Source organism: Gavialis gangeticus, unplaced genomic scaffold (assembly GCF_001723915.1).
Source record: "Gavialis gangeticus isolate Ggan-Ray unplaced genomic scaffold, GavGan_comp1, whole genome shotgun sequence".
Lineage (NCBI taxonomy): Eukaryota > Metazoa > Chordata > Crocodylia > Gavialidae > Gavialis > Gavialis gangeticus.
In genome coordinates this window covers 69,972,620-69,999,289 of record NW_017729032.1, presented here as the reverse complement: position 1 = coordinate 69,999,289, position 26,670 = coordinate 69,972,620, and the positions used below count along the sequence as shown (strand labels likewise).

The window sequence follows — 26,670 nt, the reverse complement described above, 5'->3', positions numbered from 1 at the left end:
CTGTGGTAAAAATAAGAAGTGCTAAGAACTGTAAAAGACCAGAACGTTGGTAGGAATAGGAACGTTGGTAGGTAAAATATACCAGAACGTTGGTAGGAATTAACCATGGAAGTCAAGGGAAATGAGCATATTTGCAGAAAACAAATCTTGAAATTTGTAATGTTAGTAGCTAATTATGCTGTACTTTAGGTGCATATCTGATAGAAATTACACCAGTAGGATTTACACCTGTGCAATATATTTGTGTTCAGGGGGGAAAGGTGTGGTTTTTATAGGTATAACATTTATGCTTAAATACAAAAAAAGGCCTCAGAGTAGTTGGGCAGTTAATTTAGGAGTGCTGGATGAGTCTACAACTTATAAGAAGTGCCACTGATTGAGACCTGTTGGGTATTTCATCCCTCTGACATGAGCACTGGTGTCTATTATTGGTGGTCCGTTGAACATAATTTGAAAACTACTGCATTTTAATAATACCTCCATTTTCCAACAGAGTTCTTTAACTCTTAGTAAGAGACCATCTCTGCTTGGCAAATGATATTCTCTGAGCCCTTAAGCAGTCTCCTTTAACAAGTTTCATTATAGAGGGAATTTTTTGCAACCATCTGTCTGCTGCTGCAATAGAGGACAGAGGGTGGCTGAACAAGTGAGAGAGCAATATTCATTAGAAATGAAATGACCTTGAAAGGACTAAATGCACTACATGGACAGCAGAATCCAGGTTAAACAGTGCTTGGAAGTCATTAGGGACTAGGTCCCCGGAGTACTCATTATGCACAAATAACATCCAGTGTGACAGAACAGGAAGGCATGATTAGAGTGATACAGTAAAGGTTAGACAATATAAGAGGGAAACCAAGAGGCATTGGGGCACTTTTCTTAGCATGGGTGGACTCATTTTTTAGGATTCTGTCACAAGTACCAGTCACAGAATTTCCATACAAATAGGACCAGATTATTACCTTGATTTTTTTCCCCTCAAATAGGTGATGACAAGTTATGAATCCCACACCTGAATTTTGTTAGAAAGATGTCACTGAGCCAATCAAAGAATCTCTGTGATTCTGCAGATGATGCTCTGGGTGACCTCTTCACATCTGGGGCTATGGGATCTGGATCAAAGAAGGAAAGGCCAGTGGAGTGTCTCTCTCTGGAGAAAATCTCCCTGCAAGGTTACTATGAAAGATGAGGCTGCCATGTGAATCCTTGTCTCCTAAGGACTCCCTGCATTTTGGCTCTTGGTTCTGATATGAGTAGAGAACTACTATGATTCTGGCACTGCCAAAGGAAATATAGAGGGCCAGAAGAGGTTCTGGGTCTCCATACAGTTTCCATAGAGGTCCTCTGAGAATGGTTGATTTCTCTGGAGCCCATGAAATTTCAGCAGGTTAGGAGGACCCATCTCTGTGGATAAGGCAGAAGCTTTCATACCCCACTACAGGATGATTTTGAAGAAAACTGGAGTTTCCCAACTCTCCTAGAGGAAAGCACAACATGGCCCTTTGAAACCAATTGCTAGACACCACATATCACTTACAGAGTTAGAATGTGGCCATCCTCTGTACTCGTACAGGAAGGGTAGGTGCAATGTGAGAAGTCTTTTCTCTCTCCTGCTTGGCTTGGCAAAATCAGACCCTGTATGCTTCCATGAGCACAAGATGATCTCTGAACTAGCACCCACGTTTCTTAACCACTCCCCTGCAGTGAGGAGAGACTGGGCCACAACTCACTTTGCCACCACACTCCCTCCACACACACCAGCCAACAGAGCTGCACCCACCTAAAACAGGCACAGTTGCTCAGCTACCCTGGAGTGGCTCCTGTTGTGATACAGGTCCAACTTTACTCCTTGTTCAGGGCTGCGCTTGACAGGCACAACTGGGACCGTAATGCTTGCTGCTTTCAAGGCTCTGCTACTGGTTGCGTGATCTGGATGCAAATTTCAATTATCCAGAGACTTTTAACATGCCTTCAATTATCTGGATAATCCAAAAGCCTGATAATTGCCTGAAAACTATTGCTTGCTGAGTGTCTTAAAAATGCTTGTTTCCTTTGCTGCAGTGTGTGGGATTTTGCAGGATTTTGAGGGGCGCTGAGGATATTATGTTTTGTGACGCACCCAAAAATTACCACAATTTACATGAGTTCAGAGCTTGTGTTGCCACCGGCGCTATATACACAAAGTCCAATTAACAACTGCTTTGCACAATTATGCAAGCAGTGGCAGGAGGAAAGGAAGCAGAGTAGGAAGTTACTAGGTGTTGGGCACAGCAGGCACTTAAAGGAGCAATTGCAGAGTGCTGGCAGTGCATAAGCAATACACTACAATTTCTTATCAGCCCGAGGCCTTCTCAAAAGAAGGATGAGTAGCAGGTGAAAAGCTGTATATCTGAAACATGAGCAAGAGGCACTCAGGTCATCAAAAGCAGGGTGAGAGATGGTATAGGCAGAGAAAGTAAAGGTGATTTATGTTTTGAAGGAGAAAAAACCATGGGGCTAAACTCAGCAGTTCTTGGCTGAGCAAAAGTACTTACATGTGGACTACAGAATGTAGTTACTTTAAACACATGGGCCAAATTTTACTTATTTATATTTGGGTGGGCATTGCTAGTTATTTTATGGTAGCAGTGAAGAGAATTTGGTTTTCAGTGTTAACTTCCCCTCTTTTGTATAATAAACAACTCCTTTGGATTTGCAGACTGGTTAAATCTCTCTCTATAATCACCCACAATAATAATTTAAACTTGGTGTCCAGCTCATCTTGGGCCTAATTCAGTGCCTGCTGAACTCCTTGGGGGTCTTTCCTCTAACTTCATTTTACAATGGTTTAGGGCCAAGTTCAGTGAACACCCAGACAGAGCTCAAGGTCCAAACAATAAAGATATTTACACAGTTCTGCTTTTTAACTTGTTCTCTCTCTTGTTTTCTGATTCTATGATGGCCGTTCTTTATAATTACTTGACTAAAGATACTCTGACACTTACAAAACCTCTATTATTATTAGTGTGCTCTTTTGGCAAAGTCTCAAATATCATTAGTTTTACTTTAGCAAGGGAGCTGTTTCAAAGAGCTGTTGCAATGCTTTTGACTTCAGTCTACTCCAGTCTGGTACCTGACATGGACAAAAAGATCACTGCAAAGTTACATGGTCCTAGAACTGCAGGGCAAACCTTTGCTGTGTATCTGGAACATGGAAGACTATCTTTGCCTAAGACATGAGCTCCAGGTACTTATGGAAACAGCTTGGTTTCTTCCCAGTGTGTCAGACATAGGTACCTTTCAGAGATGCAAGAAAGAGGCAAGACAATAAACTCTAGAAGTCCAACCAACTTGAATGTAGCCAGAGCTTCTAACACAACAGCTGCTGCCAGCTGAACTAGTGATAGGTTGCACCACCCACCACAGGAACATTGTTTCAATCTTACTCACTGTGCCTCCCAAATTTCTGCATCCATAATCAGCCAATTAGGAAGGAATAGCTCACTGCTTTGCTACTGGTCCATTTCATAATAGTGTCTACTACAGACTGATTTATCATTTGAAAATGTATAAAAATAGTACACTTTTATCTCAAATCAACCTATTGTTCAGTTCTTCTACCATGGCATACTTTAATTTCTTTTCTAGACTGCAGTATATAGAAAATAATACTAAGTATATTAAATAAATTCATTGATACGAACCAACTGCTGATGACTGTTTGAAAAATTAACTGGTATTAAAATTATATCAACAGCAAAGAAGAAAAGAAATTAAGCAGAAAAGAAAAGACCTTGAAAATGATACACTTTAAAATGTATGTCTATGTATGTAAGATTAGTCTGTTTGATTTATCCCACATGATAGAAATGTTTTCAAAAGTGGCGATTAATTGTATTATAGAACTCTTGACATGCTATTTTTCCAATCCATTTGCCAGAGAGACACTTTCTATTTTTCTGTAGCAAAGCATTTATTATTATAACGTTCACCTGCTGAGTTTAGGCAACTAGCAATAATGTAAAAATGTCTGTCTAATGTAAGCTCTCTTTTTATATGGCCCCCATTATCCCTGTACTTGAAAACATACATCTCATGTCCATGTTCAGCCTGAAAACTGTATGGGATGACTAACATTAAAAGTCACTTCGTATTTTTATTTTTAAGTATATGCATGGTCAGGTAGCACCATTTCCTTATGCTTTGAATGCAAGGATCAGGGTAAATTGATGAATTCTCAAATATTATTCTTCATGCAACCTTAAGGTGATGATATTAGTTTAAACTTGTTTAAACTATTTTAATTGGATGTGTTAGTATGCTACATGCAAGCATTGTGGCCTCAAGGGAGGAGGGAAGTCACTGTTGACACCCATGGGTGAGAAGAGTGTTAAGGGTGGCCTGAACTCTACAGATGGATGGCTATTCCACAGAGGAGGGACCCCTCATATGTTATCTGTTGGTGAGCAAAGGGAACTGACAGGCTAAGCCCGTTCTCAGCTGCATTTCTATTACACGGCAGTTTGAGCATTTTTTTTTTGCAAATAAAACAGGGGAGGGGTAAGGGATACCAGTATCCCTGTTGAATAAGAAAAGGACAACAGGACTACATCCAAAGTGCCTGGGGTGAGAAAAGATCACTCTATATGCTTTATAATTTGGTGCAGTGGAATGAAGGAGCCCCACGCAAGAAAGAGATAGAACAGCAAAAGAAAACTGGTGTGCAGAACCTAGCACTCTGAACACTATGCAAAGGAGCAGCAATAAGCATCACCCTTTTCAAACAAAGGATTAGACTTACATTATGTAAATACACAAATATACACATACTTGTTCATTTTCTTTTATGCCCTTCTGCTACTATCAAAAGGAAGAGTGCAAACAAATTGCATAAATGAGTCAGACTTTGCCAAATGAATACTTGCAATCACTGAATGCTGTGAGCTGTACAAACCATGTAAACCAGGAATCAGTTGCTGCTAAGGTACTGCCTATTCTCAACTCCCACTGACATCAATTCAGACTGAGGGTGTTCAGCATGCTGTAAGAAGCGCTCAGTGTTTCACAGGTTCAGGACCTAATACTGTGCTCTCAGAATGGTTCTCCAACAGAGGTACAGTGATGCATTAAAAGGAAAAGAATGGGAATGAAAGGAAGCAATTCTATTTTAGAAATAGAACTACTAGGTTTGTGAGATGGTCCGATAGGCTTCCTTGAAGAAATAAAGAGAAGAAGTCATAAAACCCCTTATGTATCATATTGTAAGAGGGTGAATGAGTTTTCATCAAGCATTTGGATTTCTAGAGATACCAGCTCTGGGGGCTTGAAAACTCTATAACCAAAAGCAACCTCCCCACTCACAGAATATAAGCTTTTAGCATTTCTGAGAGATACCTGAAGCATCCTCCTCCTTCATAAGACCTGGACTAAAGCAATAACAACTTGCCAAACCTATGCCTCTCATGAACATCCACTTAGCTTACCTCCACTACCCCCATACACTTTACTGCCTGTTCCATTAGAAGGTAGTAGTATGATACACTGTAGGGCTATGGGACCTAGCAAACCTTTGCACTGACAGTCCTAATATGTTCAAGCAGAAGCAAAAATATCCCATAATACTGGGGTAGGGAGCTCTAGCAACTCTAGAGGAGAATACAGAGTTGTGATAGAAGGGAGCCAGACTGTATAGCTTTCTATACAACTAACAGTATTTCCGTACCAATGCATGATTAAGAATGGCTCTATTTCAGTGATGGCAGATGTGACTTCAGTCTATGGGCTTACATATTTTATACAGTTGATTGGAATGAAATGGTAAACATAACTGTTAGGTATTACTAAAATGTCAGGTGTTAGAAATGTCTCCCTGCAGAGTTCATGAAATATGGAGTCAGAAACTTCCTTGCTTTGTTAAGAGTGGGTGGCTGAATGTGTTTTATTGTCTTTCTCCCTTCTCTGCTGAGGTTAGATGAATCTGTTTCAATAAAAAGCAGAGTCACTATACCATTGTGGCATTTGCAATTAGAGACAAGGGAAGTGATGTGATTTGTTGCACTATATCAACAAAATGGTAATTGCAAGACCCTTGAGTCTGATACAGACAACATATTCAGTGTTAGTTCATGCTTCAGTCCACTGTGATAGAGATCTCCTTTGAATGGTTGGATTTCTGTGGAAGCAGTGTGGCCAAAACCACAGACTGTACTTCTGTGAGGAAAGAGGCCTAAATGTTTCACCATAATGAACTTGCTGTTCTAATGGACAGCATCAGAACTGGGAGGGTGAAGCTGTGAACTGTTCGAGTATTACAATCTAAAAACTTCTAAAAAGTGAGGAGGGCAACTGATAACATGGCTGTATAAAACCAGCAAGTATGTATTATTTTTCAGTCATGGTAGGGTTGAATTCACTACATCAGTAGTCTCCATTTTATGTCCATTAAAAAAAAAATGGAGGAGGGAGCAGCTTTGAGGACTGTGTTTCAACAGGAAGGATGGAGAATGACTCAACCCTCCAAAATAACTTTTGACGTGGTTGTTAAGGCAGTCCCCTGGGAGGTGAGGGTTTGAACCCTTTAGCTAGAGGAAAGGATTGGACTTGGGTCTCCCACATGCTGGGTGACTATTTTAACCACTAAGCTCTGGAAGAGAAGGTGAGGATGGGACTACCCACCCCCACCACCCAACCACCACTTTCTTCTCTTACTCATTCTTACAAGGACTTGGTGGTTGCCACAGTCCTCTTTGAAGAGTCTGATCTGCTATGTATGCTTTCAGAGAAATTACTGGATCAAACTCCTTGGGAAAGAAAAAGGGAGAAGTTGCTAGTCTGTGGCTCCTGAATGGCTCAGTTGTGAGCTAAGTGCCAAGTTGCTCAGATCTGTAAAAACCAGGATGCTTCTGGGCAAATGTGGAACAGAGCTTTAGGAACTTGAGGACCTGCAATATAAAAAAACCTGAGGCACTGGCCAGCAGTGGGGGCTTTTAAGGCTGTAATTTTAGACTTAGGTATCTAAATTCTGCCTATGCTCCAATTCTTGGTACCTGAAGTCCCTTTCTGGATCTGACTTACAGTTCTGCTCAAGTGAAATGTAATCACAATGAAGAATTACCAAGCCATAACAAAACACTTATGTTAATTTTAAAAAATGCAGACAATCACTTTCTTTTGGCTCTTTTGCATCAACAGTAACTTTGTCGGGGGAAGTAGAAGAGCAGCCTCCTGATGAGTTTGATGATCCTGCACTGAAAGAACTTGAATGGCATCATTATCCTTGAAATGCAGCTGGCATAATTTAAGCCCCTGTTAAGTCTTCCAACTAATCTTGAAAATCAGTTTAATTTAAGAAGCTGATTCTTCTAGTTTTGGACAAACCAAAAATGGCAAAGATCATCTGGTGTTTATGTTGTGAAAACATCTACAATGTGAAGGCCTGCACTCTATAAGAGATTACATTGCCCCTGGCCTAGTACTAACTATATGAGTTGTCAAAATGGTTGAAGTATTTCACTCTAAACTCAGCCTCAGATGGCTACACCCAAAAGTGGCAAATGTAATAAAGGGGGCTGGAGGAGAGGGGTAGAATAAAAGTATCAGCATAAATGTTGGATACCTGGCTGAACATGAGATATGCTCCAACAATGGTTAGGTATCCATAGGAAAAAAATGTACTCTAACTTATCACTGTTGAATTTATATCTGAAGGAAAAAAAATACAGCATACTGTATCCAAGTGGCAGGAGATGCTAACCAAAAATGATGAAAACACAGACTATGGCAAGCTTTACCACTTGTTCAGACAATGAAACTAAAATACAACAAGGTAATAGAAAGTCTCATCTCCAGTTGCTCAAACCTGCTGAGATGTGGATGATTAATATGTTGAACTGGGCTGAAAAAGACATAATTCTTAAAGTCCATTAGTGAAATCCCAGTCCCATTCAGGTCAATGGGAGTTTTGCTACTAACTTCAGAGGCCAGGATTTCAACCCTGAAATATATTGTAGCTATTGAGAAATTCTTCTGCAACAATCATTGGTTTCATGGATGTTGTCTGAAATGGGAAGATTGATGCTCCAACTTCCAGGAAGTTGTGTCAAAACATTCACATCCAGCAGCCAAAGTTAATTAAGTTTTATAGTGGGCAACAGGATGAAGTTGTGGTGAACCACATAATCTATTTTTTTGGTTTTCATTTCATAAAATATTTTAATAAAATATTCCCTGCCCCTCCACTTTTTCTCAGAAAAAGAAGTGCTTTTTTACACATTGAGACATTAAGATCAACAAGAAACCAGGAAAAGATAAAAGGATAAAATCTGAACATAAAACTGCCCATTGGCCAATATATTTCTCTTTAGTTAAGAAAGTGATATGAATTAAATATCGCTGTGACCAGCAATGAAGGGGAAATAAATAAGATTTTGTATGAATTGGTCAGAACTAAAGACAATGAACACTCTTCTGCTAGCTACTGGGCCCCTGAAAATGCACATTGCACAACAGCTCTTCTGTCAGCCTTGGTTATGGGACTGTTGAAGTCACTGATAATTCAGATTTCCCACAGGGACAGGATTTTCACTGAGGATAGTATACACATTATGCTGGTGCTTTTCTTCTACATAGTGTACCGGAGGGAAAAATTGGAACTCACAATGAATTAAAAACCATGTCGGTCATCAACAGTAACAATTACTACTACATGCAACTAGAAAATTGTTTATGACATGCTCTCCTAGCTGTATGCAGGGCCCAGCACATGTTACAAGGAACATGTGATTTGCTAACTAATTAGCTCCGCAGTAAAGCACTGTCGTCTACATGTGGGGTGCTATTAGGCCACAGTAAACAAATTAGTAAACTAATTAATATTTTATAAGTGTATTTATTTATTTATATTTATAGTTAATAATTACATAAATTATATAAAATTATATAGATTATATATTGCATTATATAAATTATATAAAATATAAACAAATTATATCGAATTATATACATTTATAACAATATAATTTATAGTTTATTTATATTTAATAAGTTTATTATTTAATAAGCTAATTAATATTAGCTTACTGGGACACAAGTCCTATCCTACAGCAGAGTAGCACCATGCAGTGAAACACGTGTAGATGGTGACAGGGCTGGCTGGGGCACAAGGGTGCTATGGTATAGATGCTGCCGGTCAGCTAGCTCTGCATTATAGCACCCTTGTGCACAAGCCAGCCCTTCTCCAGCATGTTGAGCCATGAAGGAGCAGCTCTGGGCTGGCAGGCTGACCACCCTCTGTCAGCTGGGCTGCATTGCCCCAGCTCAACATGCTGCGGTCCTGGGTTCACGTGTAAATGCTGTGTCTGTGAGCAATAAACTCCGGAGTGAATGGTGCCGGAGTTTACTGTGTCACATTAATATAACATGTAGATACACACAGTGAGCAAAAGATTACTTTTGTCGAGCCTTTGATATGATTGTGGGGCATGCTCTGGGCAAAAGGAGGAGAAAATCCAATATTGGCTCAGTATGTGTGTGTTAGTGGTTGGGACCCTTTCATCAGTGGTGAGTATTCATTTCTAGAGATGCTTCAATTTCCTGCATTACTTTTGGTATGTTCTGGCCATGAGAAATTGTATGTCCCATCCCTGCCTATGGCCATATAAGATGTATAATATTTTTATCTGTTTTCTTCCCTGAGGAAAGATGTTTCAATCTTTTGTTTTAACGAACAACAATATTATTACATAAAATACATCTAAATTAGTGACAGGGCTTCATGACTTAGGAGAATTTTTTTGGGGGGGGGGACTGCAATATGGACAAGTCTTTTTGAAGTATAAGACTCCAGTAAATATGCAGAGACCGTAATAGAGGCTTCTGCAGCCCTTTTTAAGATGCTGGTTTTCACTAGCAAAAGATATAAGTGGCTCAAGCTTAGCTGTAGAGAGATAGGTCATATTCTGTTCGGATAGCAAACAGATATTGTCATAGTTCCTTGCCAACAACTTTTAATCATACCTTCAATGTGAAGGTATTTCATTTGCTAAATTCAATCTGTCAACTGTATCAAATATGTACTAATCCTATTTTATGCATCACAGTCCACTAATAACAAAGTAGGAACCACCAAATCTTTTCCTCTTTGATCAGCTCAGATTTAGACACTGGCCAAGGGCAAAAACCATAGACTCCACTGGTAATGAAGGTCTGGATGCATTTTTCAAAGAGCAGCACTTGGGTATTAAATATTCAATATAAAGTAAAATTGCACTGATATTTCCAACTTCCTTTCCAACATTCGTTGTTTCCATAAAGAAAATCACATTTCCTTTCATTATTCAGTCTTGTAACACATTTCTCTGCTACCATTTGTGTTAGCGCTTTTGTATCTCTTCCAGATTTTACCATGGAGTGATTTTTAAACTTATTGCTTCATTGCAGTGGTCTAGTTTCCTTTTCTATCAGTATTTTAGGAATGGTGCTGATGCTGTTCCTTTTGAATTCAATCCTACAATCACACACAACTAGCCATAATATTCAATTTCCTTTACTGTAAAGTGCTCAATGCACCACACTGAGTATGTGAAAAAGACAACGGAATTTCCATTCTTTAGGAAGTTCAGACATTCTCAAATCTCATCTTGAATTAGAATAAAATGTTATTTTTGGAAAATGTACTTCAAAACAAAACTACTGAACTATTTTGTCTTTGATATTTCTAAGCGAAATTTTTTTTTGATAAAGTTGAAATATTTTGTCATCATTTTTTGACCTACTGTAGTGGGAAGGTGACAGTTCTCAGGCACCAGAAGTGACAAATTCAGGTTCATAAACTTATCTCTTCCCCATTCTATTGTAAAAACAAAATGTTTCAGGGCTGCCCAAGTGCTACCTACAGGTATCAATTTTTGCTTTTATGGAGCTTTTAAAGAATAATTAATTCCTCCTGCAAGGGGCTGAAGGCTCAGCAGTCCAATAGACTTCACTGATGAATCAGACCATAATGAATAAGGTTCAAAGAAAATTAGAAAAAGGAATAAAACCCCTTCTTTAGTTAAACTAAGTTAAAGAGTCCCACAGAGCTTTAAAGACACATTTAAGAGTTAAAATGAGTCCTTACCTGTCTAACTGATACTATTTTAGATCATTAAAACAGCAATAATTTAAAAAAATCATGCTGTTACTGTTTCTCTCTGCCAAGACAAAGATATTAAGCCAGCCACTTGTTTCAAGCCATTTTCATGTTCAGATGCTTACAATGAAGCACTGTATTGCAAGGTTTGGATTACAAAAATAGCAGGAAAATGTACCCATTACTTCTCTTTACAATGAATAGCAGAGACAATAGGACTATTTCTATTGGTCTTAATTTTTTATAAATTATGACCAGACACAGTCCCTTTAAGAAACTTAGTACTGGAAGCTAAAGTGACTCCATATGTGCCTATAAAGCAAAAATGCAGTCAAATCTGTGGTGGAAGGTAGCAGTCGTGATGACAGTGTAGCATGGTAGGATGGGCAATCTTGACTACTAATGTAAAGAAGTTTTCTTACAAACATTCCTGTGACATCTTTAATATCCATACAGAGCAAGTAGGACTCTGGTTGTTAAGATCTCATCCAAATAATCCCAGAAAGGAAACTGAATGGAACTCAGTTCATCTATCTCAAAATGAACTTGGCAGGGATTTGAACCTGCACCTCTAGGAAGAATAGATGTTCCAAACCTGATTTTAGACCATTTAGTCATTCTATCAACTTTCGAATGCAAAAAGCAAGCTTGGGAACATAAACATGCAAATACAGCTATACCTACATTTGCCTGAGATTCGTCATGGCCATTGATTTCTGCTAACTCCTTGGCACTTTTTAACTGCAAAGATTAAACAAAAAACAAAACAAAACAAAAAACAAGCACATTACTTGAGTATTTCACAGTTATCTTTGATTTATTTGAAGTAGCATTTTATAAAGCCTCCAATGAGAAAAACAGATGGAGCATATAATTCTAATGAGTTTTTGCTCAAACCATTTTGAAACCAACATGTTTAATGCTTGAAAGGTTGGCAAAAAAAAAAAAAGGAAAAAAGTAAGGCTGGGTCATTTTTTAAAAAAATAATAAGATTAGAAAGTAGTTTCAAGGCATAAAAAGTATATAAAATTGGCTCTCAAGAATAATAAATGATTTCATTTCCCATTCTTGTTTCTATTAATTTAAACTTTGCAGTGTTTGCAAGTTGCCAGTAGCTAAACAGTGTTTTGCTAATGATTACTTCTGAATGATATATTTTGAGCTGCTTAAAATGCCGAAGTATTACTGTAGGTTTCCTTTGTGGGGATGTATCCAGATAACTGACATGGCTCCTGGGTATGATGGAGGAGGAGAAGGAGGAGGGATGAGCAGCTCATTTATTTAGCTAGTGGGAGGAAGAGCTGAGAAGACATTGTCAATTTCATATGGAGGTTCTGAAACATTTTTTTTCAATGAGCTTTTTAATCGCAACTCAGGATTACTTCAGGGGAGGCTCTCAAATACCCCTAATCAAAAGAATTAAAGAAATTACCTATCTGACATCTGGGGCCAAATTTTCAAAGATTTGTGCACACACCACTTATGGCTGAACAAGCGTACAAAAAGGTATATGCCACAATGTTCGTGCGCCTGAATCAGATAACTTTACATGCAGAAAATTGCGCTCATGCTTTAGTACATCCAGAGACAGCTGCACCTGCCCACTTTGATTCTTGGTTCACCCAAAGTTTAAAATCAATTTCCTCCCAGTGGAAGCAGCATTTCTATTCAGGCAGCAGTGAAGGTCTCAACTGACTCCATGGTTCATTATAATATACTTGATTCTTTCTAAATTCTCCATTCTGTAGGCATTAATGACCTCCTCTCCCTTTTAATGTCTTTAATGAAACTAATCAAACTATCCCTTGTTCTGCAATTCTTCTGTCAGTTACCTAATCTGGATGATGTATTTCCTATTTCACAGTTCCACAGATTGCTTTTAACTCTACACAGAAACATTAACTCACATGTGGAAATAACTTCAGTGATTCACTGGATGGACTGTCAAGATGCTTAAGAAGGCTAGATTTTATTTTATAAACCTGAAAGAGATGTATATTCAATTCTAATGACTACAGGATTAATTAGATGTCTTTTGATTATTTTTGCACTTTTATTGTGGTTTTTTACATAATATATGATACAGCAAATTCATGCACATTCCAATAAAGTTATAGTTGGTTTTTTCCTTGGATCTTAAACTGAGTAATACAGCCCTAGGCCCCTAAAGTTTCTAGTTTCTTTTTAACTGCAGAAAAATGTTTGTTGTGTTATATGTGATGATGCACCACACTCTGAACGCTCCTTTTCAAAATACTAGATTTGCCCCAAAAAGTTGGACCTTTTTTCTTACCTAATTCAAAGGAGATATTTGAGAGTGGCGATGATAACGATAGTAAAGAGAGTTTTTTGCTGGATGCCTTTGTTTCCACCTGTTTTTGCTATGAAGAAGAATTTTCTATAGGCATCACCTTTTATGCATGATATATATACTTAATTATGTAAGGACAATTCTAAAAGTCTGATGAAACAGAACCTACTCTGTTTGATTCAAAACATTTGATATTTATAAAGCAGTCCGAAGTTTTTTATGTGAATGCTGTAACTTTTCAATGCAACGATAAGCAACTTTGTCAGTGAAAGCACAATAAAGCACAAATGAGCAGTAGGAGGTACTCAAGAATGGTGCAAATTGTTTTTCCCTCATGGAGACCAAGAATGTAATTTCCACAGAGCAACACTAGTTATGAATTTCTGTTTTAAATTGTATTTCATGGTAACTTAAATAACTAGCATATTTCAAAACGAATTTTCATCCTGTGTGCACAAAATCTTAATTCCACAAGTCATCCTTACATAAGTAGGATACTGAATAAGGCAATAGACAGGCCAACGCATTTCAAATCACCACTTACCTTTCCCCTCCCAGCCTTTTCTAGGTTCATAAAGTACAGTTACCCTATGACCACTAACTGCTCCCTGGAAGGTGCTCCATGTACCTGTGTCTTGCCAGTGACTCCACACTCACCACTGGATCACATTATCATTCTGTTAAAGGCTAGAATCTACTTCTAGGCACACATCTATCCTAGACACTTCCCCTTAGAATCAGTTCTAATGATGGCAGAAGAGTGTATGTCAGTGATACCAGGAGCGGTAATGGATGCCAGGGAGGGTAATCAACAGGGGATAGATTTCTATAGATATATCCAGTTTGGTGTTCTCTCTCTCTAAAGCATCCATTCCTGCACTGTTGGAGCAAGGATACTGGGCTAGATATACCATTCATTGGTGTGACCCAGAATAGCATTTCATATGTTCCTACGAAGATAATTAGAGTAGACAGTCATAGACATGAACCGCGTGTCCTCTAGACCTGCTCTAAGCAAAATTAAATACATAGAGACCGCTATACATGAGGGCAAATGTTTGGTTCCCCGGGGACAACTCGCAGTGGGACATCTTGTGTTGTCACTAGTTGTTCCCAGGGAATGCCTGTGCCACATGCCCTCTGGTGCATGGCAGGTCACCCCGGGTGGGGTGGGGGAGGGCGGGGCCAGTACAGGCAACCCCTGCTTAACGCTGTTTTGCTTAGCACTACTTCGCTCTAATGCTCATTTTAAATCAATAGCTGGTTTCACTTAGCGCTCAGAAAGTTTTGCTATAACGCTCATGTTCGCCATCTTGAGTCATTAAAAACACTTGTGGTCACCATCTTGGGTCATCAATTACTTTTGGTTTTGCTTAACGCTTGGTTTTTCAGGAACCAATTAAGAGCGCTAAGCAGGGGTTGCCTGTACTGGGCTGGCCCCAGCAGCCTTACCTGGGGGACCTCCTGGGGCTGCAGCAGCAGTGATTCTGCTGCTCAGAGCCTGGCCAGCAGCCGGAGTGTGGCTCCTGTCAGCCAGGCTCTGGTTTTGAGCGGAGCATGTTGCCCGGCTTATTTTTTCCATGGGTTTTTTGACCTCTGAATATCCAGGGGTCAAAAAACACCCCTGTACTGCCCCCTTGCAGTGCGGAGAACAGTTGAATGCATGGTATGTGGCACTGCAGATGTCTGTGGCACTACATACCACACGGCCATGCTCATCTGGATGTGGCCAGAGGGTGCTATGCTGGTAGCCAACAAGGCCTTATTTCCCACCACCACAATCAGTGGTAGAGATTCACCAGTAGCAGCAACGGTAGAAAAATGTAAGGAAAAATATGTCTAACTCTAGACACAAAGACTAGGGGTAAAGTCCCTTTTTTCCAATATTGTGGTTTTTGGTTTAAATTAAAATGATCATCTCTTATATCCTAAATGGTATGAAAAAAAGAATAAAAGCCTTGGAAAACATACAATATTGGAAAAAATAGGACTTGCCTTACCCCAAAGGCAGGCTCCATCGCAGTTCAATGGCGAGTGTAATGTCACCAGCAGAGAGCATGGTGAGGCATCACACTGAACTAGAGCCAGCAATCACCCAGGGCCTACCCTTCATAGACCTGAAAGGAAAGGAGAAGGGTTAAGATTTCAGGACTTTGCCAAAATACCCATGTTTATCTGAGGTGCTTGTTCCTTAGGGACAGTTACAAGGGACAGGAACTGCACATGTAAAATATATGGGATTTACATGTACAATCAAGGACCTCTTTGACCTAAATTTAGCAGTTTGCAACATATACTTCTGCAGGCTTTCCAGGACAGCTGAAAATGTTGTGGCAGCTTTAAGTAAAAACAAAAAAATTGTGGGTATGTTGATTTTAATACAGAAATAAATAATGCAATCAATGCAGTAGCTTCAGTGCTATTTAGTTCTATATTAAATGTCTGCTTTCATATGACTCTAACCATGATTTTCAAAATCCAGTGCACAGGCAATCCAGAAGAATGTATAAACATGGCTGTACACTGTAGAAATTGTTGGAGGGAAACAACATGTTTTGTTTCTACTGAAAGATTATGGCTACCTAAACTATCATTTAGGGTCACATTTCAAGGATAATTCTTGTGATGAATAGGGATACATCCCACCTGGTTTTTTTATCCTTACGTTGTCTGAAGACTTGAGAAGAGAGTATGGCACCAATTTACAATTAGTGGTCCTGCTAAGATGCAAAGGTCTATGTTAGTAGATGTTATTTCAGGTTTGAGATTGGATCTTTCTATGTGCTTTTATAATAGCAATTAATTATGATGACTATCCTAATGGTACTCTGATTTGGAAGGGATAGCTGAAGATATAGCAAGGTTGAAAGACATTGCACAAGATAGGAGATGGTAAACAGTTATAGGCCCTCAAGGCTTGTGAGACCAGAGAAAGAGACAGAAAGAGAAATGATCATTGTAATAAGCATAAAGAATTGGAAGTCCTAATACAGTATAAGTAGCATGATCCAACTGGGGTAACTGAGACTTTGTGGGATAGTTTGCATGACTGGAATATTAAAAGCAGTATTTCTTTATATAAAAAGGAGACATACATTTGTTCTGAAGTCACTACAAGATGGGCAGGAGATCTGTTGAAAATATCTGGGTCAAGGTAAACTGGAAGAATAGAAAGGGAGATGCCATGATGGATGTCGCGATAGGCCATCAAACCAGGAGAAAGGGTAGACAAGCCTTTTTTCAAACAACTAATTGAAGAATCTAATTCACAGGGCCTCATGCTGTGATGGGACTTTACCATGTATCTTCTGATAATAAGCTGACCATGAACCAACAGTGCATCCTCGCTGCAAAGGCAATTAACAGCATACTGGGCTACATTAGTAGGAGCATTGCCACCAGACTGAGGGAAGTGATTCTTCCCCTCTATTTAGCACTAGTGAGGCTACATTTAGAGTATAGTTTTGGGCCCTCTGCTACAAAAAGGATATAGACAAATTGGAGAGAGTCCAGTGGAGGGCAGTGTAAATGCTTAAGGGCCTGGGGCATGTGACCTATGAGAAGAGGCTGAGGGAACTGGGCTTATTTAGCTTCGAGAAGAGAACACTGAGGAGGGGGATTTAATAGTGGCCTTCAACTACTTGAAGGGTGGTTCCAAAGAGCTAGATCATACTCATTGGTGGCAGATAACAGAACCAGGACCGATGGTCTCAAGTTGCACCAAGGACAGTTTAGCTTAGATATCAGAAAGAGCTTTCTCACTAGGAAAGCACTGGGACAGGTTACCCAAAGTAGTGGTGGAATCTCCATCCTAGGAGGCTTGTAAGACATGGCTAGACAAAGCCTTGGGTAGGATGATATAGCTGGGAATGGTCCCGCTTTGAACAAAGGGGTGGACTAGATGCCCTCATGAGATCTGTTCCAACCCTAATTTTCTTTGATTCTATGATCTGTTGGGAGGGTAGCTCGGCCCTGCCTGGACAGTCCAGCAAGATTTTGGACTACATCAGAGATAATCCTGGAGTGTGTCAGGGCAGCATGGCCTGTGGGAAAATGTAGCCAGACAGTTCAGAGTGACCCATGGGCAGCAGCACAGTATGGTGGGAGACGGAGGGTATGTGGCATGGTGGGCAGGGTGGTGGGACAGTGTTCGGGGGGCCACACAGCGCAGCATGCTTGGCCTTAGGGTGCTGGCAAGGTACAGGGTGCTGCCCATCACAGAGTGCATGTTGTGTGTCTGTGATGTCTGTGACCTCCAACCACTCAGAAGTTGGCCAGCCCTCATATGGAGAATGGGACTGAGTGTACAGTTAGCAAATTTGCTGGTGATGCCACACCATATGATGTTGTAGACACTTTGGATGATATAGACACTTTGGAGGATAGGGTTAGGATTCAGTATGACTTTGATAAACCAGAAAACATCTGAAACTTACTGAACATAATTAAATAAGATTAGGTGTAAAGTCCTACATTTAGGAAACAATAATCACATACATAAATACAGATTGGGAAATGACTGTCTATGCCAGAGTACTGCACAAAAGGAGCTAGAGGTTATAGTGGACAACCAGATGAATATGAGTCAACAGTCTATTCTTATTGCAATAGAAGCCAATAGCATACTGGGCTGTGCTAAAAGGAGCAATGCTTGCAAATCAAGGGAAGTATTTCTTTCACTCTATTCAGCACGAGGGAGGCCTGTAGTATGGAGCTGTAGTACTGTGTCTAGTTTTAGGCACCACACTTCAAGAAGAATGTGGGCAAATTAGAAAGAGTACAGTGGACAGCAATACAAATGTTTGGTGTATGGGAAACATGATTTAAAGGGAAAAATTCTGGGATTATTTAATTGGGAGAAGAGATATTTGCGGAGAAGAGGAAAGTTTGATAACGGGTTTTCAAACACCCAAAGGGTGATTATAATAAGGATAGTGGCTGCCAGGTACAGAAGAAGAAATAATGGTGTTAAACTACAATAAGGGAAATTTAAAATAGAAATTAGGAAGAACTTTGTTACTATGAGGGTGGTTGAATACTTGACCAGATTACCTAGAAAGGCTGTGGAATCCCCATCCAGGAAAGTTTTTAAAGACAGGCTAGAAAAATACTTTACAGGAATGTATTAAACAGGGATGTTCCTGCCTGGAGCAGGAGGTTGGAATAGAAAACCTTCTGAGGTCCCTTCCAGCCCTATTTTTCTATGATTCTAATGTATGTTAAAAAATGTACTTTTCTATTCTTAAGGCACTATTTTATGATGCCATATTCTAATATTAAAACATGTTGAAATAAAGTTTCAAATGGGAATGATAGAATCATACTATACAGGTGCATCTACACATCACCCTATGGCAACGTAGCAATGTTCTATGTCAACATATGGTGTGCTATGGCAATGTAGTGATCACATGGGTCTACATATGATCGCCAGCTACATCGCCATAGTGGCACACTCCCGAGGCATAGCAGTGCTCCTCGGCAACGCAGGGAGGAAATCTAAGCATGCGCTGCCCACATGGTGCAGTAACCACCCCTACTACACCGTGCTTTGGTTCTTCCAAAAGGAAGAATGAAAGTACAGCGTCATAGCAACATCACTGTAAGGCGCGATGTGTAGATGTGCCCTACCTGTTCCATTTCTTTTATATTCTCTATGTCCTTTAACTCATTCCATCATCTGAAATTGTATGTTTCAAAAATACTGTAAAAAAATCCATTCTTCCTCATATCCTTCTGTTTAAAACTATGTTACTTCAATTCACATTGATAACTGTAACCATAAATGCTAGAGATATTTTTAACATGAAAACTATTCTGCAAAATCCAAATGGTCAGACTGTAAAATACATTTGCCACTAAATGCACTTGATGACAAATGGCAGATATGCAACAAAGGCATAATTCTAAAAATAAACAGTAACAAAATTTTGGAATAAATACAACAATTCAATACATCAGTATTTTTAATACACCTATAAATACTTTTTATACTTTATCAACACCTGGTATTGAGGACAAATGGCTGAAAACTTATGAAAGGTGCTTTTTTAAACTAACCATCTTAGTCTTTTTGAAACCTTGCTATGTAAACAACTGAGATTCTTCACTTCTACAAAGTGTTTAAGAAAAAAAAGGCTGGATGCTTAAAATAATAACCCCACTGTTTTAACTAAAAAGTTAGGGAATGTTAAAACAGAGGTCTTATAATACGGCCACTCACATGATTGGGGGCAGCAGGGCAGGCCCTATGAGGAGAGGCTACGGGACCTGAACGTGTTCAGCCTCCACAAGAGAAGGCTGAGGGGGGATCTAGTGGCCTGTTACAAACTAGTCAGAGGGGACCAGCAGGCATTGGGGGAGTCCCTGTTTCCCCAAGCACTACCAGGAGTGACCAGGAATAACGGTCACAGCTGGCAGAGGGTAAATTCAGATTAGACATCAGGAGGCGCTACTTCACTGTCAGTGCGGCTAGGATCTGGAACCAACTTCCAAGTGAAGTGGTGCTGGCTTTAAGACAAGGCTTGACAATAACCTTGCTGGGGTCGTTTGACCACAGTATTCTTTCCTGCTATGGCAGGGGGTCGGATTTGATGATCTGCTCAGGTCCCTTCTGACCCTATTAATTATGAAACTATGAAATAGAAGAGATGTTGTAACTATGTAGTACAAGTATTAAGTTGTGACTCCTGTCTTCACAACTATACAGTCTACACACCCAGCCCACATTTGCATACTCTATATGTGTGCACAGTATGGCACTTCATCTCTCAGTGTAGGTTCAGATTTCTCTTTGCTGCGAAACAATCCATCTTGCTTGTAAGACAATACTTTCAAATACACTTATCAATGCCACACAGCACTTTAGTATCAAAGAAAGCTAAACTGAAACGATCAGATTTGCAAAGTATATAAGAGGTTCTCGTCTTCCCACTAGAAGAAGTGCTAGATAAGTGCACTGATGCACTGGGATTTTTTTTTAGTGTCATCATTATTCAATCTTTTGTAAATTTGTGTCTGCATGAATAACACAGAAGATGTTAAACTCATTTTCCCTGCTTCTGGTCTTAAAAGAAATGGCTTCTTTCTTTGAAAAATGTTTACTTTTCTGGCATATTTAACTATCCTAAAATTCATTTGTCTTCAGATAGAAAACACTCACACATCACTGGTATCTGTATAGAGGAACATAACAGAAAATGTTACACAAGTTGTGAAATTCAGTATTCCCCACTGCAAAACTGACGGATTTCAATCTCATTTTGACAGTGTTTTCATAAGCTATAGTATACATTACCTTCAACTAGCATTTGCGTATGCTAGATAGAATAGACACACAGGTCATATATATTGTTATACCCTGCTTATAATTCAGTCAATAGCCCAATTCCCACTCATTTTAAAGTGAGCAAAAGAACTATAATGCATTACTAGAGGATTATTCTATTAATGTAAACACTCACCTGTTCCTGAAGAACTTTAAGCATTGCTTGTGTATGTGTTTGTTCTTCTTTCGCTTGTTCCAGTTCAGATTTCTTATTATTTAATTCTTCCTGTATACTCAGCAATTGCTGCATAAATAAAAGAAGTTTCTTATTAGTATTGTCTGAAGCTGATCAATTTTAAACATTATAAAGCAGCACTGCAAACAACATTTTTCAAGATACCTCTGTATTTATTGTTGTTGCTTAGCCTATTTCGTCTAAGTCGATGTAAATTATTTCCATCTGCGTTTCCTGCCACAGCTGTATTCCACAATGAAGGTATTTGTTAATGTGGGGTTAAACTATTTGTTAAAAACCCCTGGTGTACTATATCACCCATAGAAGAACTGTCACAGCTGTCTGAACCGAAATCTTAGTTACAGAGGTTTTAATAATACTAGGGTAAAACATTACAGTGCATAAATAATTTAAAAGCACAGCACTTTAATATAATTAGTCACTGGCCCAAAGCCATTTCATTCTACACAAAGCAATATTCTGGAAAGCACTGGCAGTTGCCAAGAAGACTAAAGATTTCTTTTTTCCTTGTTCTGTGATGGTGATGTTTTATTAGATCAGCAGGACTCAGGCCATACAATCAATATATCAGCGAAGAAAACTGCTGATACGAACTGTCAAAACAAAAAAGCTATGACCAGAGAACTATTCTGATGCACAGAATTTCTGGGATGCAGGGACATTTTTAAGGGCTGGGACTTCTGGTCTTAGCCAACTATAAATTATACACAGACTCACTAGATACAATTATTTCAGAAACTAAACCATATTTCTGAATAAAGGTGTCAAGTGCTACACGCTGCTAAAGAGCATGAAAATGAAGGCAGGGTACTAAAAATAGCTCCCTTAGTAATCAGCTTAAGAAAGTTTGATTTGCTTTGGAAAGATGTTGCTCTAATTAGCTTTTGTATTAAAAAAAAGCTTCTGTAATGAACAACTGCTCCAACAGCAAGAAGACATGGTTATATCAGTGGGGACCAACCTTTTTGCCAGACATACTGAAACCTCTCCAAGTGCCACTTTGATCCCACTCTGCTCCATGCCCTACCTACTGCTCTGTTTCCTGCTTCCTGCTCTATATGTCACTGTGCTGGCTGTCCCCTCCCTGGTCTGTCATATGGAGAGCTTCCCATACCATTTGTGGCATGCATGCTGCACGTTGGCTACCTGTGGTCTATATTATACTATGTATAATATTATATGCATAATATTATGCATGGTATAACAACTTGATATATTATACATAGTAAAAATTAAAGGTCTAATTTAACCAGCTGCTTAACACTCATAACTCTCTGACTATAGCTGATGCTGCAGGTGATCGTCACCTAGAAAAATCAGTCCTTCATGCGCTAAATAATTGAAACAAAATAGCAATATTTATGCTGTCATTGGCAGTCTCAGGTATCAAGGTATCTGCTTCAGAGCAGTGTCCAGACCACTTTCAGAGCTGCCAGGAAATGTGGGCGGCTTCAAGGCTTGACTAAATATTGACAGCGGATTTCTGATAAGGGCTGACGCAACTAAATGGAGTCAATTGATGCTTAAAAAATCCATAGCACTATCATGGGGGAGAGGGGGAAACTACATGTGTGACTATATTTTACAGAAGGACCTTAGACAAATGTCCTGAATATCTTCCAATTAATTTTAGTCACTGTCCAGAGTACTCCTGAAACCCCAGGCCATCTCAGGAAAGACCGTCTCTGGAGATGGATGGATGCTATTTAAAGCAGGACTAGGTTACATTAATGGCCCTTTTAATGTGTACATGTTTTAAAAGCTTCCAATAACCCATCTCATTAGAAAAAGTTTCTGGATTAACTATGTTGTTTCCTGCAGAAGAAGGTTACTATGAACCAACATAACAAGAACAAGGGAACTGCGTGCACTTAGTACTATTGTATAACTTGTATGTTTATCAGAGATGGCTGGAAACTTCCTATTAGCATGCATTTTTCTGCTGGAAATTGCCCATTTATGGAAACTGGAACATTTTACACAAGCAAAATTAAAAAAAATTCTGATGGACTGACAGGTAATCTCATGTGATAGATTCCCTGTCAGTTCATCTGCTTAGATGATAGTAGCTCATTCTAAGAGCTGGAACTCCTAAAACCCCTAAGGGCCTGGAGGCAAAATCTAGCAGGGCCCTAAGGCTTGGAAACTGGGGGGCTAAGCTGTCAGATGCCCAGAGGGCTGGCATCCTGGGCTGCTCTTCTGGACACAGGCACCAGTTCTCCAGCTGCCATCCGTTCCATAAAAAAATCCAATATTTTTTCTTTTTTTTCCCACTATGGTATGGAACAAAATTACATTTCCAAACCCTTCAGAATTTTAAATGGAGCAGAAAATCCCCTTCTGCTCTAGCTGTTACACAGTTATATATTGCCTTCAATTCTGGCATTTTCCTACTTTTCAGTGATAGATTTTGCAACCTGAGTGCTATTTTAATGTACTTTTGGGTGTAATTTCCTGGGCTTTTACATCACATGGAATCATATTGGCACCCAAGATGTTCATCAGCTGACCTGGAACCTTCACCTAGCCTGACAAGGCCATTTTATCACAGTCCATAAAGTTTCATCCAGGAATTCCTAGATTAAACCCTAAGACAATGACTTGCAGACCCCTAAAAAAATCTAAATGGAGGTATGGACCACTTTGGAAATTTTGAATGAAGGTGCAGACCCCTTTGAATTGTGAGTGTGAGTATTCACATACTTTCGATTGATCATAGTCATCTCTCCTGGACCCCTTAGACAGTCTGTGGACCACAGGCTGAAAACCACTGACTTAAGGCTTTAGTCATCAGGGGACCATTTTGTTTGCTCCAGACCAGCAGGAAAGACCAAAAGCCCAGCAATAGCTGAATCCTTTTCAATGACAGGAAACTGCTCAAGTGAGATATTCCCAGATGTTCCCAGCAGATGAAGTGCACTCTATGCTGCAGAAGAACATGAACTCCCCTGCCCCAAATTTCTACCAATTTGTCCCAGGCTAAAATTAATTCTCAAACCACAAATCTGGCCATCAGTTTGTTGCTGAGCAAGATTCATGTACCAAGAATTCAGGAAAAAAGATTATCTTCACCAGCAAAAGTGGTTGTTTTACCCTGCCCTATGAACAGGGGTGATCTGACCCCAGCTGATTTTCTGCCCCTTGGGCAGGGGGCTGGACCCAATGATCTCGCGAGGTCCCTTCCAGCCCTAATGTCAAAGGGCCAATCTGTGAAGCTTCATAGGCAGGATAAACAAATATGCAAACAAAAAAATAACCCTCAGAATTACGTTCAAGCCAGCTGTGCACAAGGAAAAAATATTCCTTCCATCCTCCTGAAGTCAATTGGCTGAAATCTCGAATCATGAGATCTTATTACAATCAAAGTCTCAGTCCACATCTGAAAGCACTATGATCAGGCTGAAGACACAACTGGCACTTCTCTTTTCTCCAGAGCCCATGAAGGAATGAGATGAGGGGGAATATAGATATGCTGGAGGGTAGGGCTAGGATTCAGAGTGACTTAGACAAATTGGAGGATTGGGTCAAAAGAAATCTTACGAAGCTCAACAAGGGCAAGTGCAAAGTCCTGCACTTAGGACAGAACAATCCCATGCATCAGTACAGGCTGGGGGCTGACTGGTTGGGCAGCAGCTCTGCAGAAGAGGACCTGGGGATCATAGTGGACAATAAGCTAATATGAGCCAACAGTGTGCCTTTGTTGCCAAGAAGGCTAACGGCATACTGGGCTGCATTGGTAGGTGTGTTGCCAGCAGATTGAGGGAACTGATCTTTCCCCTCTTCAGCACTGGTGAGATCACATCTGGAGTACTGTGTTCAGTTCTGGGCCCCTCACTACAAAGGATGTGGACAAGTTGGAGAGAGTCCAGCGGAGGGCAATAAAAACGGTGAGGGGGGCTGGGGCACATGACTTATGTGGAAAGACTGAGGGAACTGGGCTTATTTAGTCTAGAGAAGAGAAGATTGAGCGAGGATTTAATAGCAGCCTTCAACTATCTGAAGGCTCATTCCAAAGAGGATGGAGCTAGACTGTTCTCATTGGTGATAGATAACAGAACAAGGAACAATGGTGTCAAGTTGCAACAAGGGAAGTTTAGGTTAGATATTAGAAAGAATTTTCTCACTAGGAGGGTAGTAAAACACTGAAACAGGTTAACCAGAGAGGTGCTGGAAGCTCCATCGTTGGAGTTTTTCAAAACCGGGCTAGACAAAGTTTTTGTTGGATTGATCTAGTTGGGGATGGGTCCTGCTTTGAGCAGGGATTGGACTAGATGACCTCCTGAGGTCCCTTCCAACCCTAATTTTCTATGATTCTATGAGCAGTGGCACTTGGATCCAGAGAGTCTGACACCTGAATGGAAACCCAGCTCAATACCCCTCCCCACATCCACAAGGGCTGTAGGATTTCTCTCAGAAGTATGCATTTCAGAAAGGTATCTAATCCCTTTCTAAATACTCTAAGCAATAGTGAGTTCCTTCATCTCCCCATGTAAACTCTTTCAATATGTAATTACCTCCAGAGACAGGAAACTGCATCTTATTTCTAGGATGAATTTGTCTAACTTCAATTTTCAGCCCTTGAATGTTGTCAGCAAGATTGAAAAGCATCTCCCCACCTCCATTATATCACTTTCCCAAATATAAGATCAAGTCACTTCCCTATCTTCACCAGTTCACCAATCACAGTTTTTCTCTTTAATCACCTCTCCTCTAGGTTTCAGTCTCATCATCATTATGATTATTTAGATTTACATCCCACCTTATCTAGAAAGGCTCAGAGCTGCTCAAAATAGATGAGACAAGCCACAGATGAGAAATAACAGATGACTCCCTAAATGACACCTTAGAACATGAAAACTCCCCCTTCCCCCATCAACCTCTGTTACTTTGCCTTTCTCCCAGGAGAACTCTGTCCCCATCTCATCCTCTTTTCCCCCCACACCCCACTTACCCACTCACTCCCACACCTCAAAACCAGAGGAGATCTTTCAACTCCTTGTCCCTTCTGCACCTGAAGCTTCCTCTGTCATAATTCTTGGACCTCAGGCGGGGAGGACACTGAGACACACAGGCACCAGTGACACAAGCTCCTTTGCTGGGAGTGCTAGTACCTGACTGCATCATCACCCAGAGCAGTAAGTAGTTTCAGCTATAGGAAAAATCCACCTCATGTCTGTAGATCTGGGATGCAGCAAGCTGAGCTGCTCTCAAGGCTGCCCAGTCCAGTTGACCCTAAGAACTTAAGACAAACTCTTAAAGGTTTTAGAGGCTAAACCATAAAAAGTCTCTACTGAACATGAGCAAATTGAGATCTTTTTTAAAGGCAGATACATATTGGCTGCATTTGGGTAGTTTTTCAAGAAAATGGATGACAACCCAAGAGCTGGGAGGAGCTGGCTGCTAACCAATTCCAATGGAGCTGCAACCTCAGCCAAGTGGCAGCCTAGTTTGAGGTAAAGTTTCTTGCCCTTGAAGCAGAGAAGAGAGAGTGGAGGAAGGAAAAGGAAAGAAATCCCAGCCTACAGCCTACCTTCCCCTGTGGAAAGATCTGCAACTTCTGTGGACAGATCTATGGCTCAAGGATTGGACTCTTAAGTCACCTTAATATCCTGTAACCTCTTTCTAAAGGTGTGGCTTTAGTCACCATCCTTTTCTCTCCCTGGCTATTATCAGTATCTGAAGCAACTTCCCCATCTCCTTACAGTAAGATCCTGCTCTCCCTGAGCACA

General features: G+C 40.0%; 1 protein-coding gene across 6 annotated transcripts in view; it reads right to left on the bottom strand.

Annotated features, from left to right (window-relative positions):
- Positions 1–26,670, bottom strand: part of ENOX1 (ecto-NOX disulfide-thiol exchanger 1) — a 653,611-nt gene that overhangs the window by 23,044 nt on the left and 603,897 nt on the right. For 4 of the 6 annotated variants that reach the window (XM_019524278.1, XM_019524282.1, XM_019524279.1 and 1 more), the window contains 2 exons: positions 20,882–20,989; positions 11,792–11,848 (listed from right to left, as the gene is read on the bottom strand). In XM_019524278.1, the coding sequence (XP_019379823.1) occupies positions 11,792–11,848; positions 20,882–20,989 (165 nt within the window). Of the gene's footprint in view, positions 1–11,791; positions 11,849–15,432; positions 15,536–20,881; positions 20,990–26,670 lie in introns of those variants that run through there. The other 2 variants (XM_019524283.1, XM_019524281.1) reach the window with 2 other exon arrangements.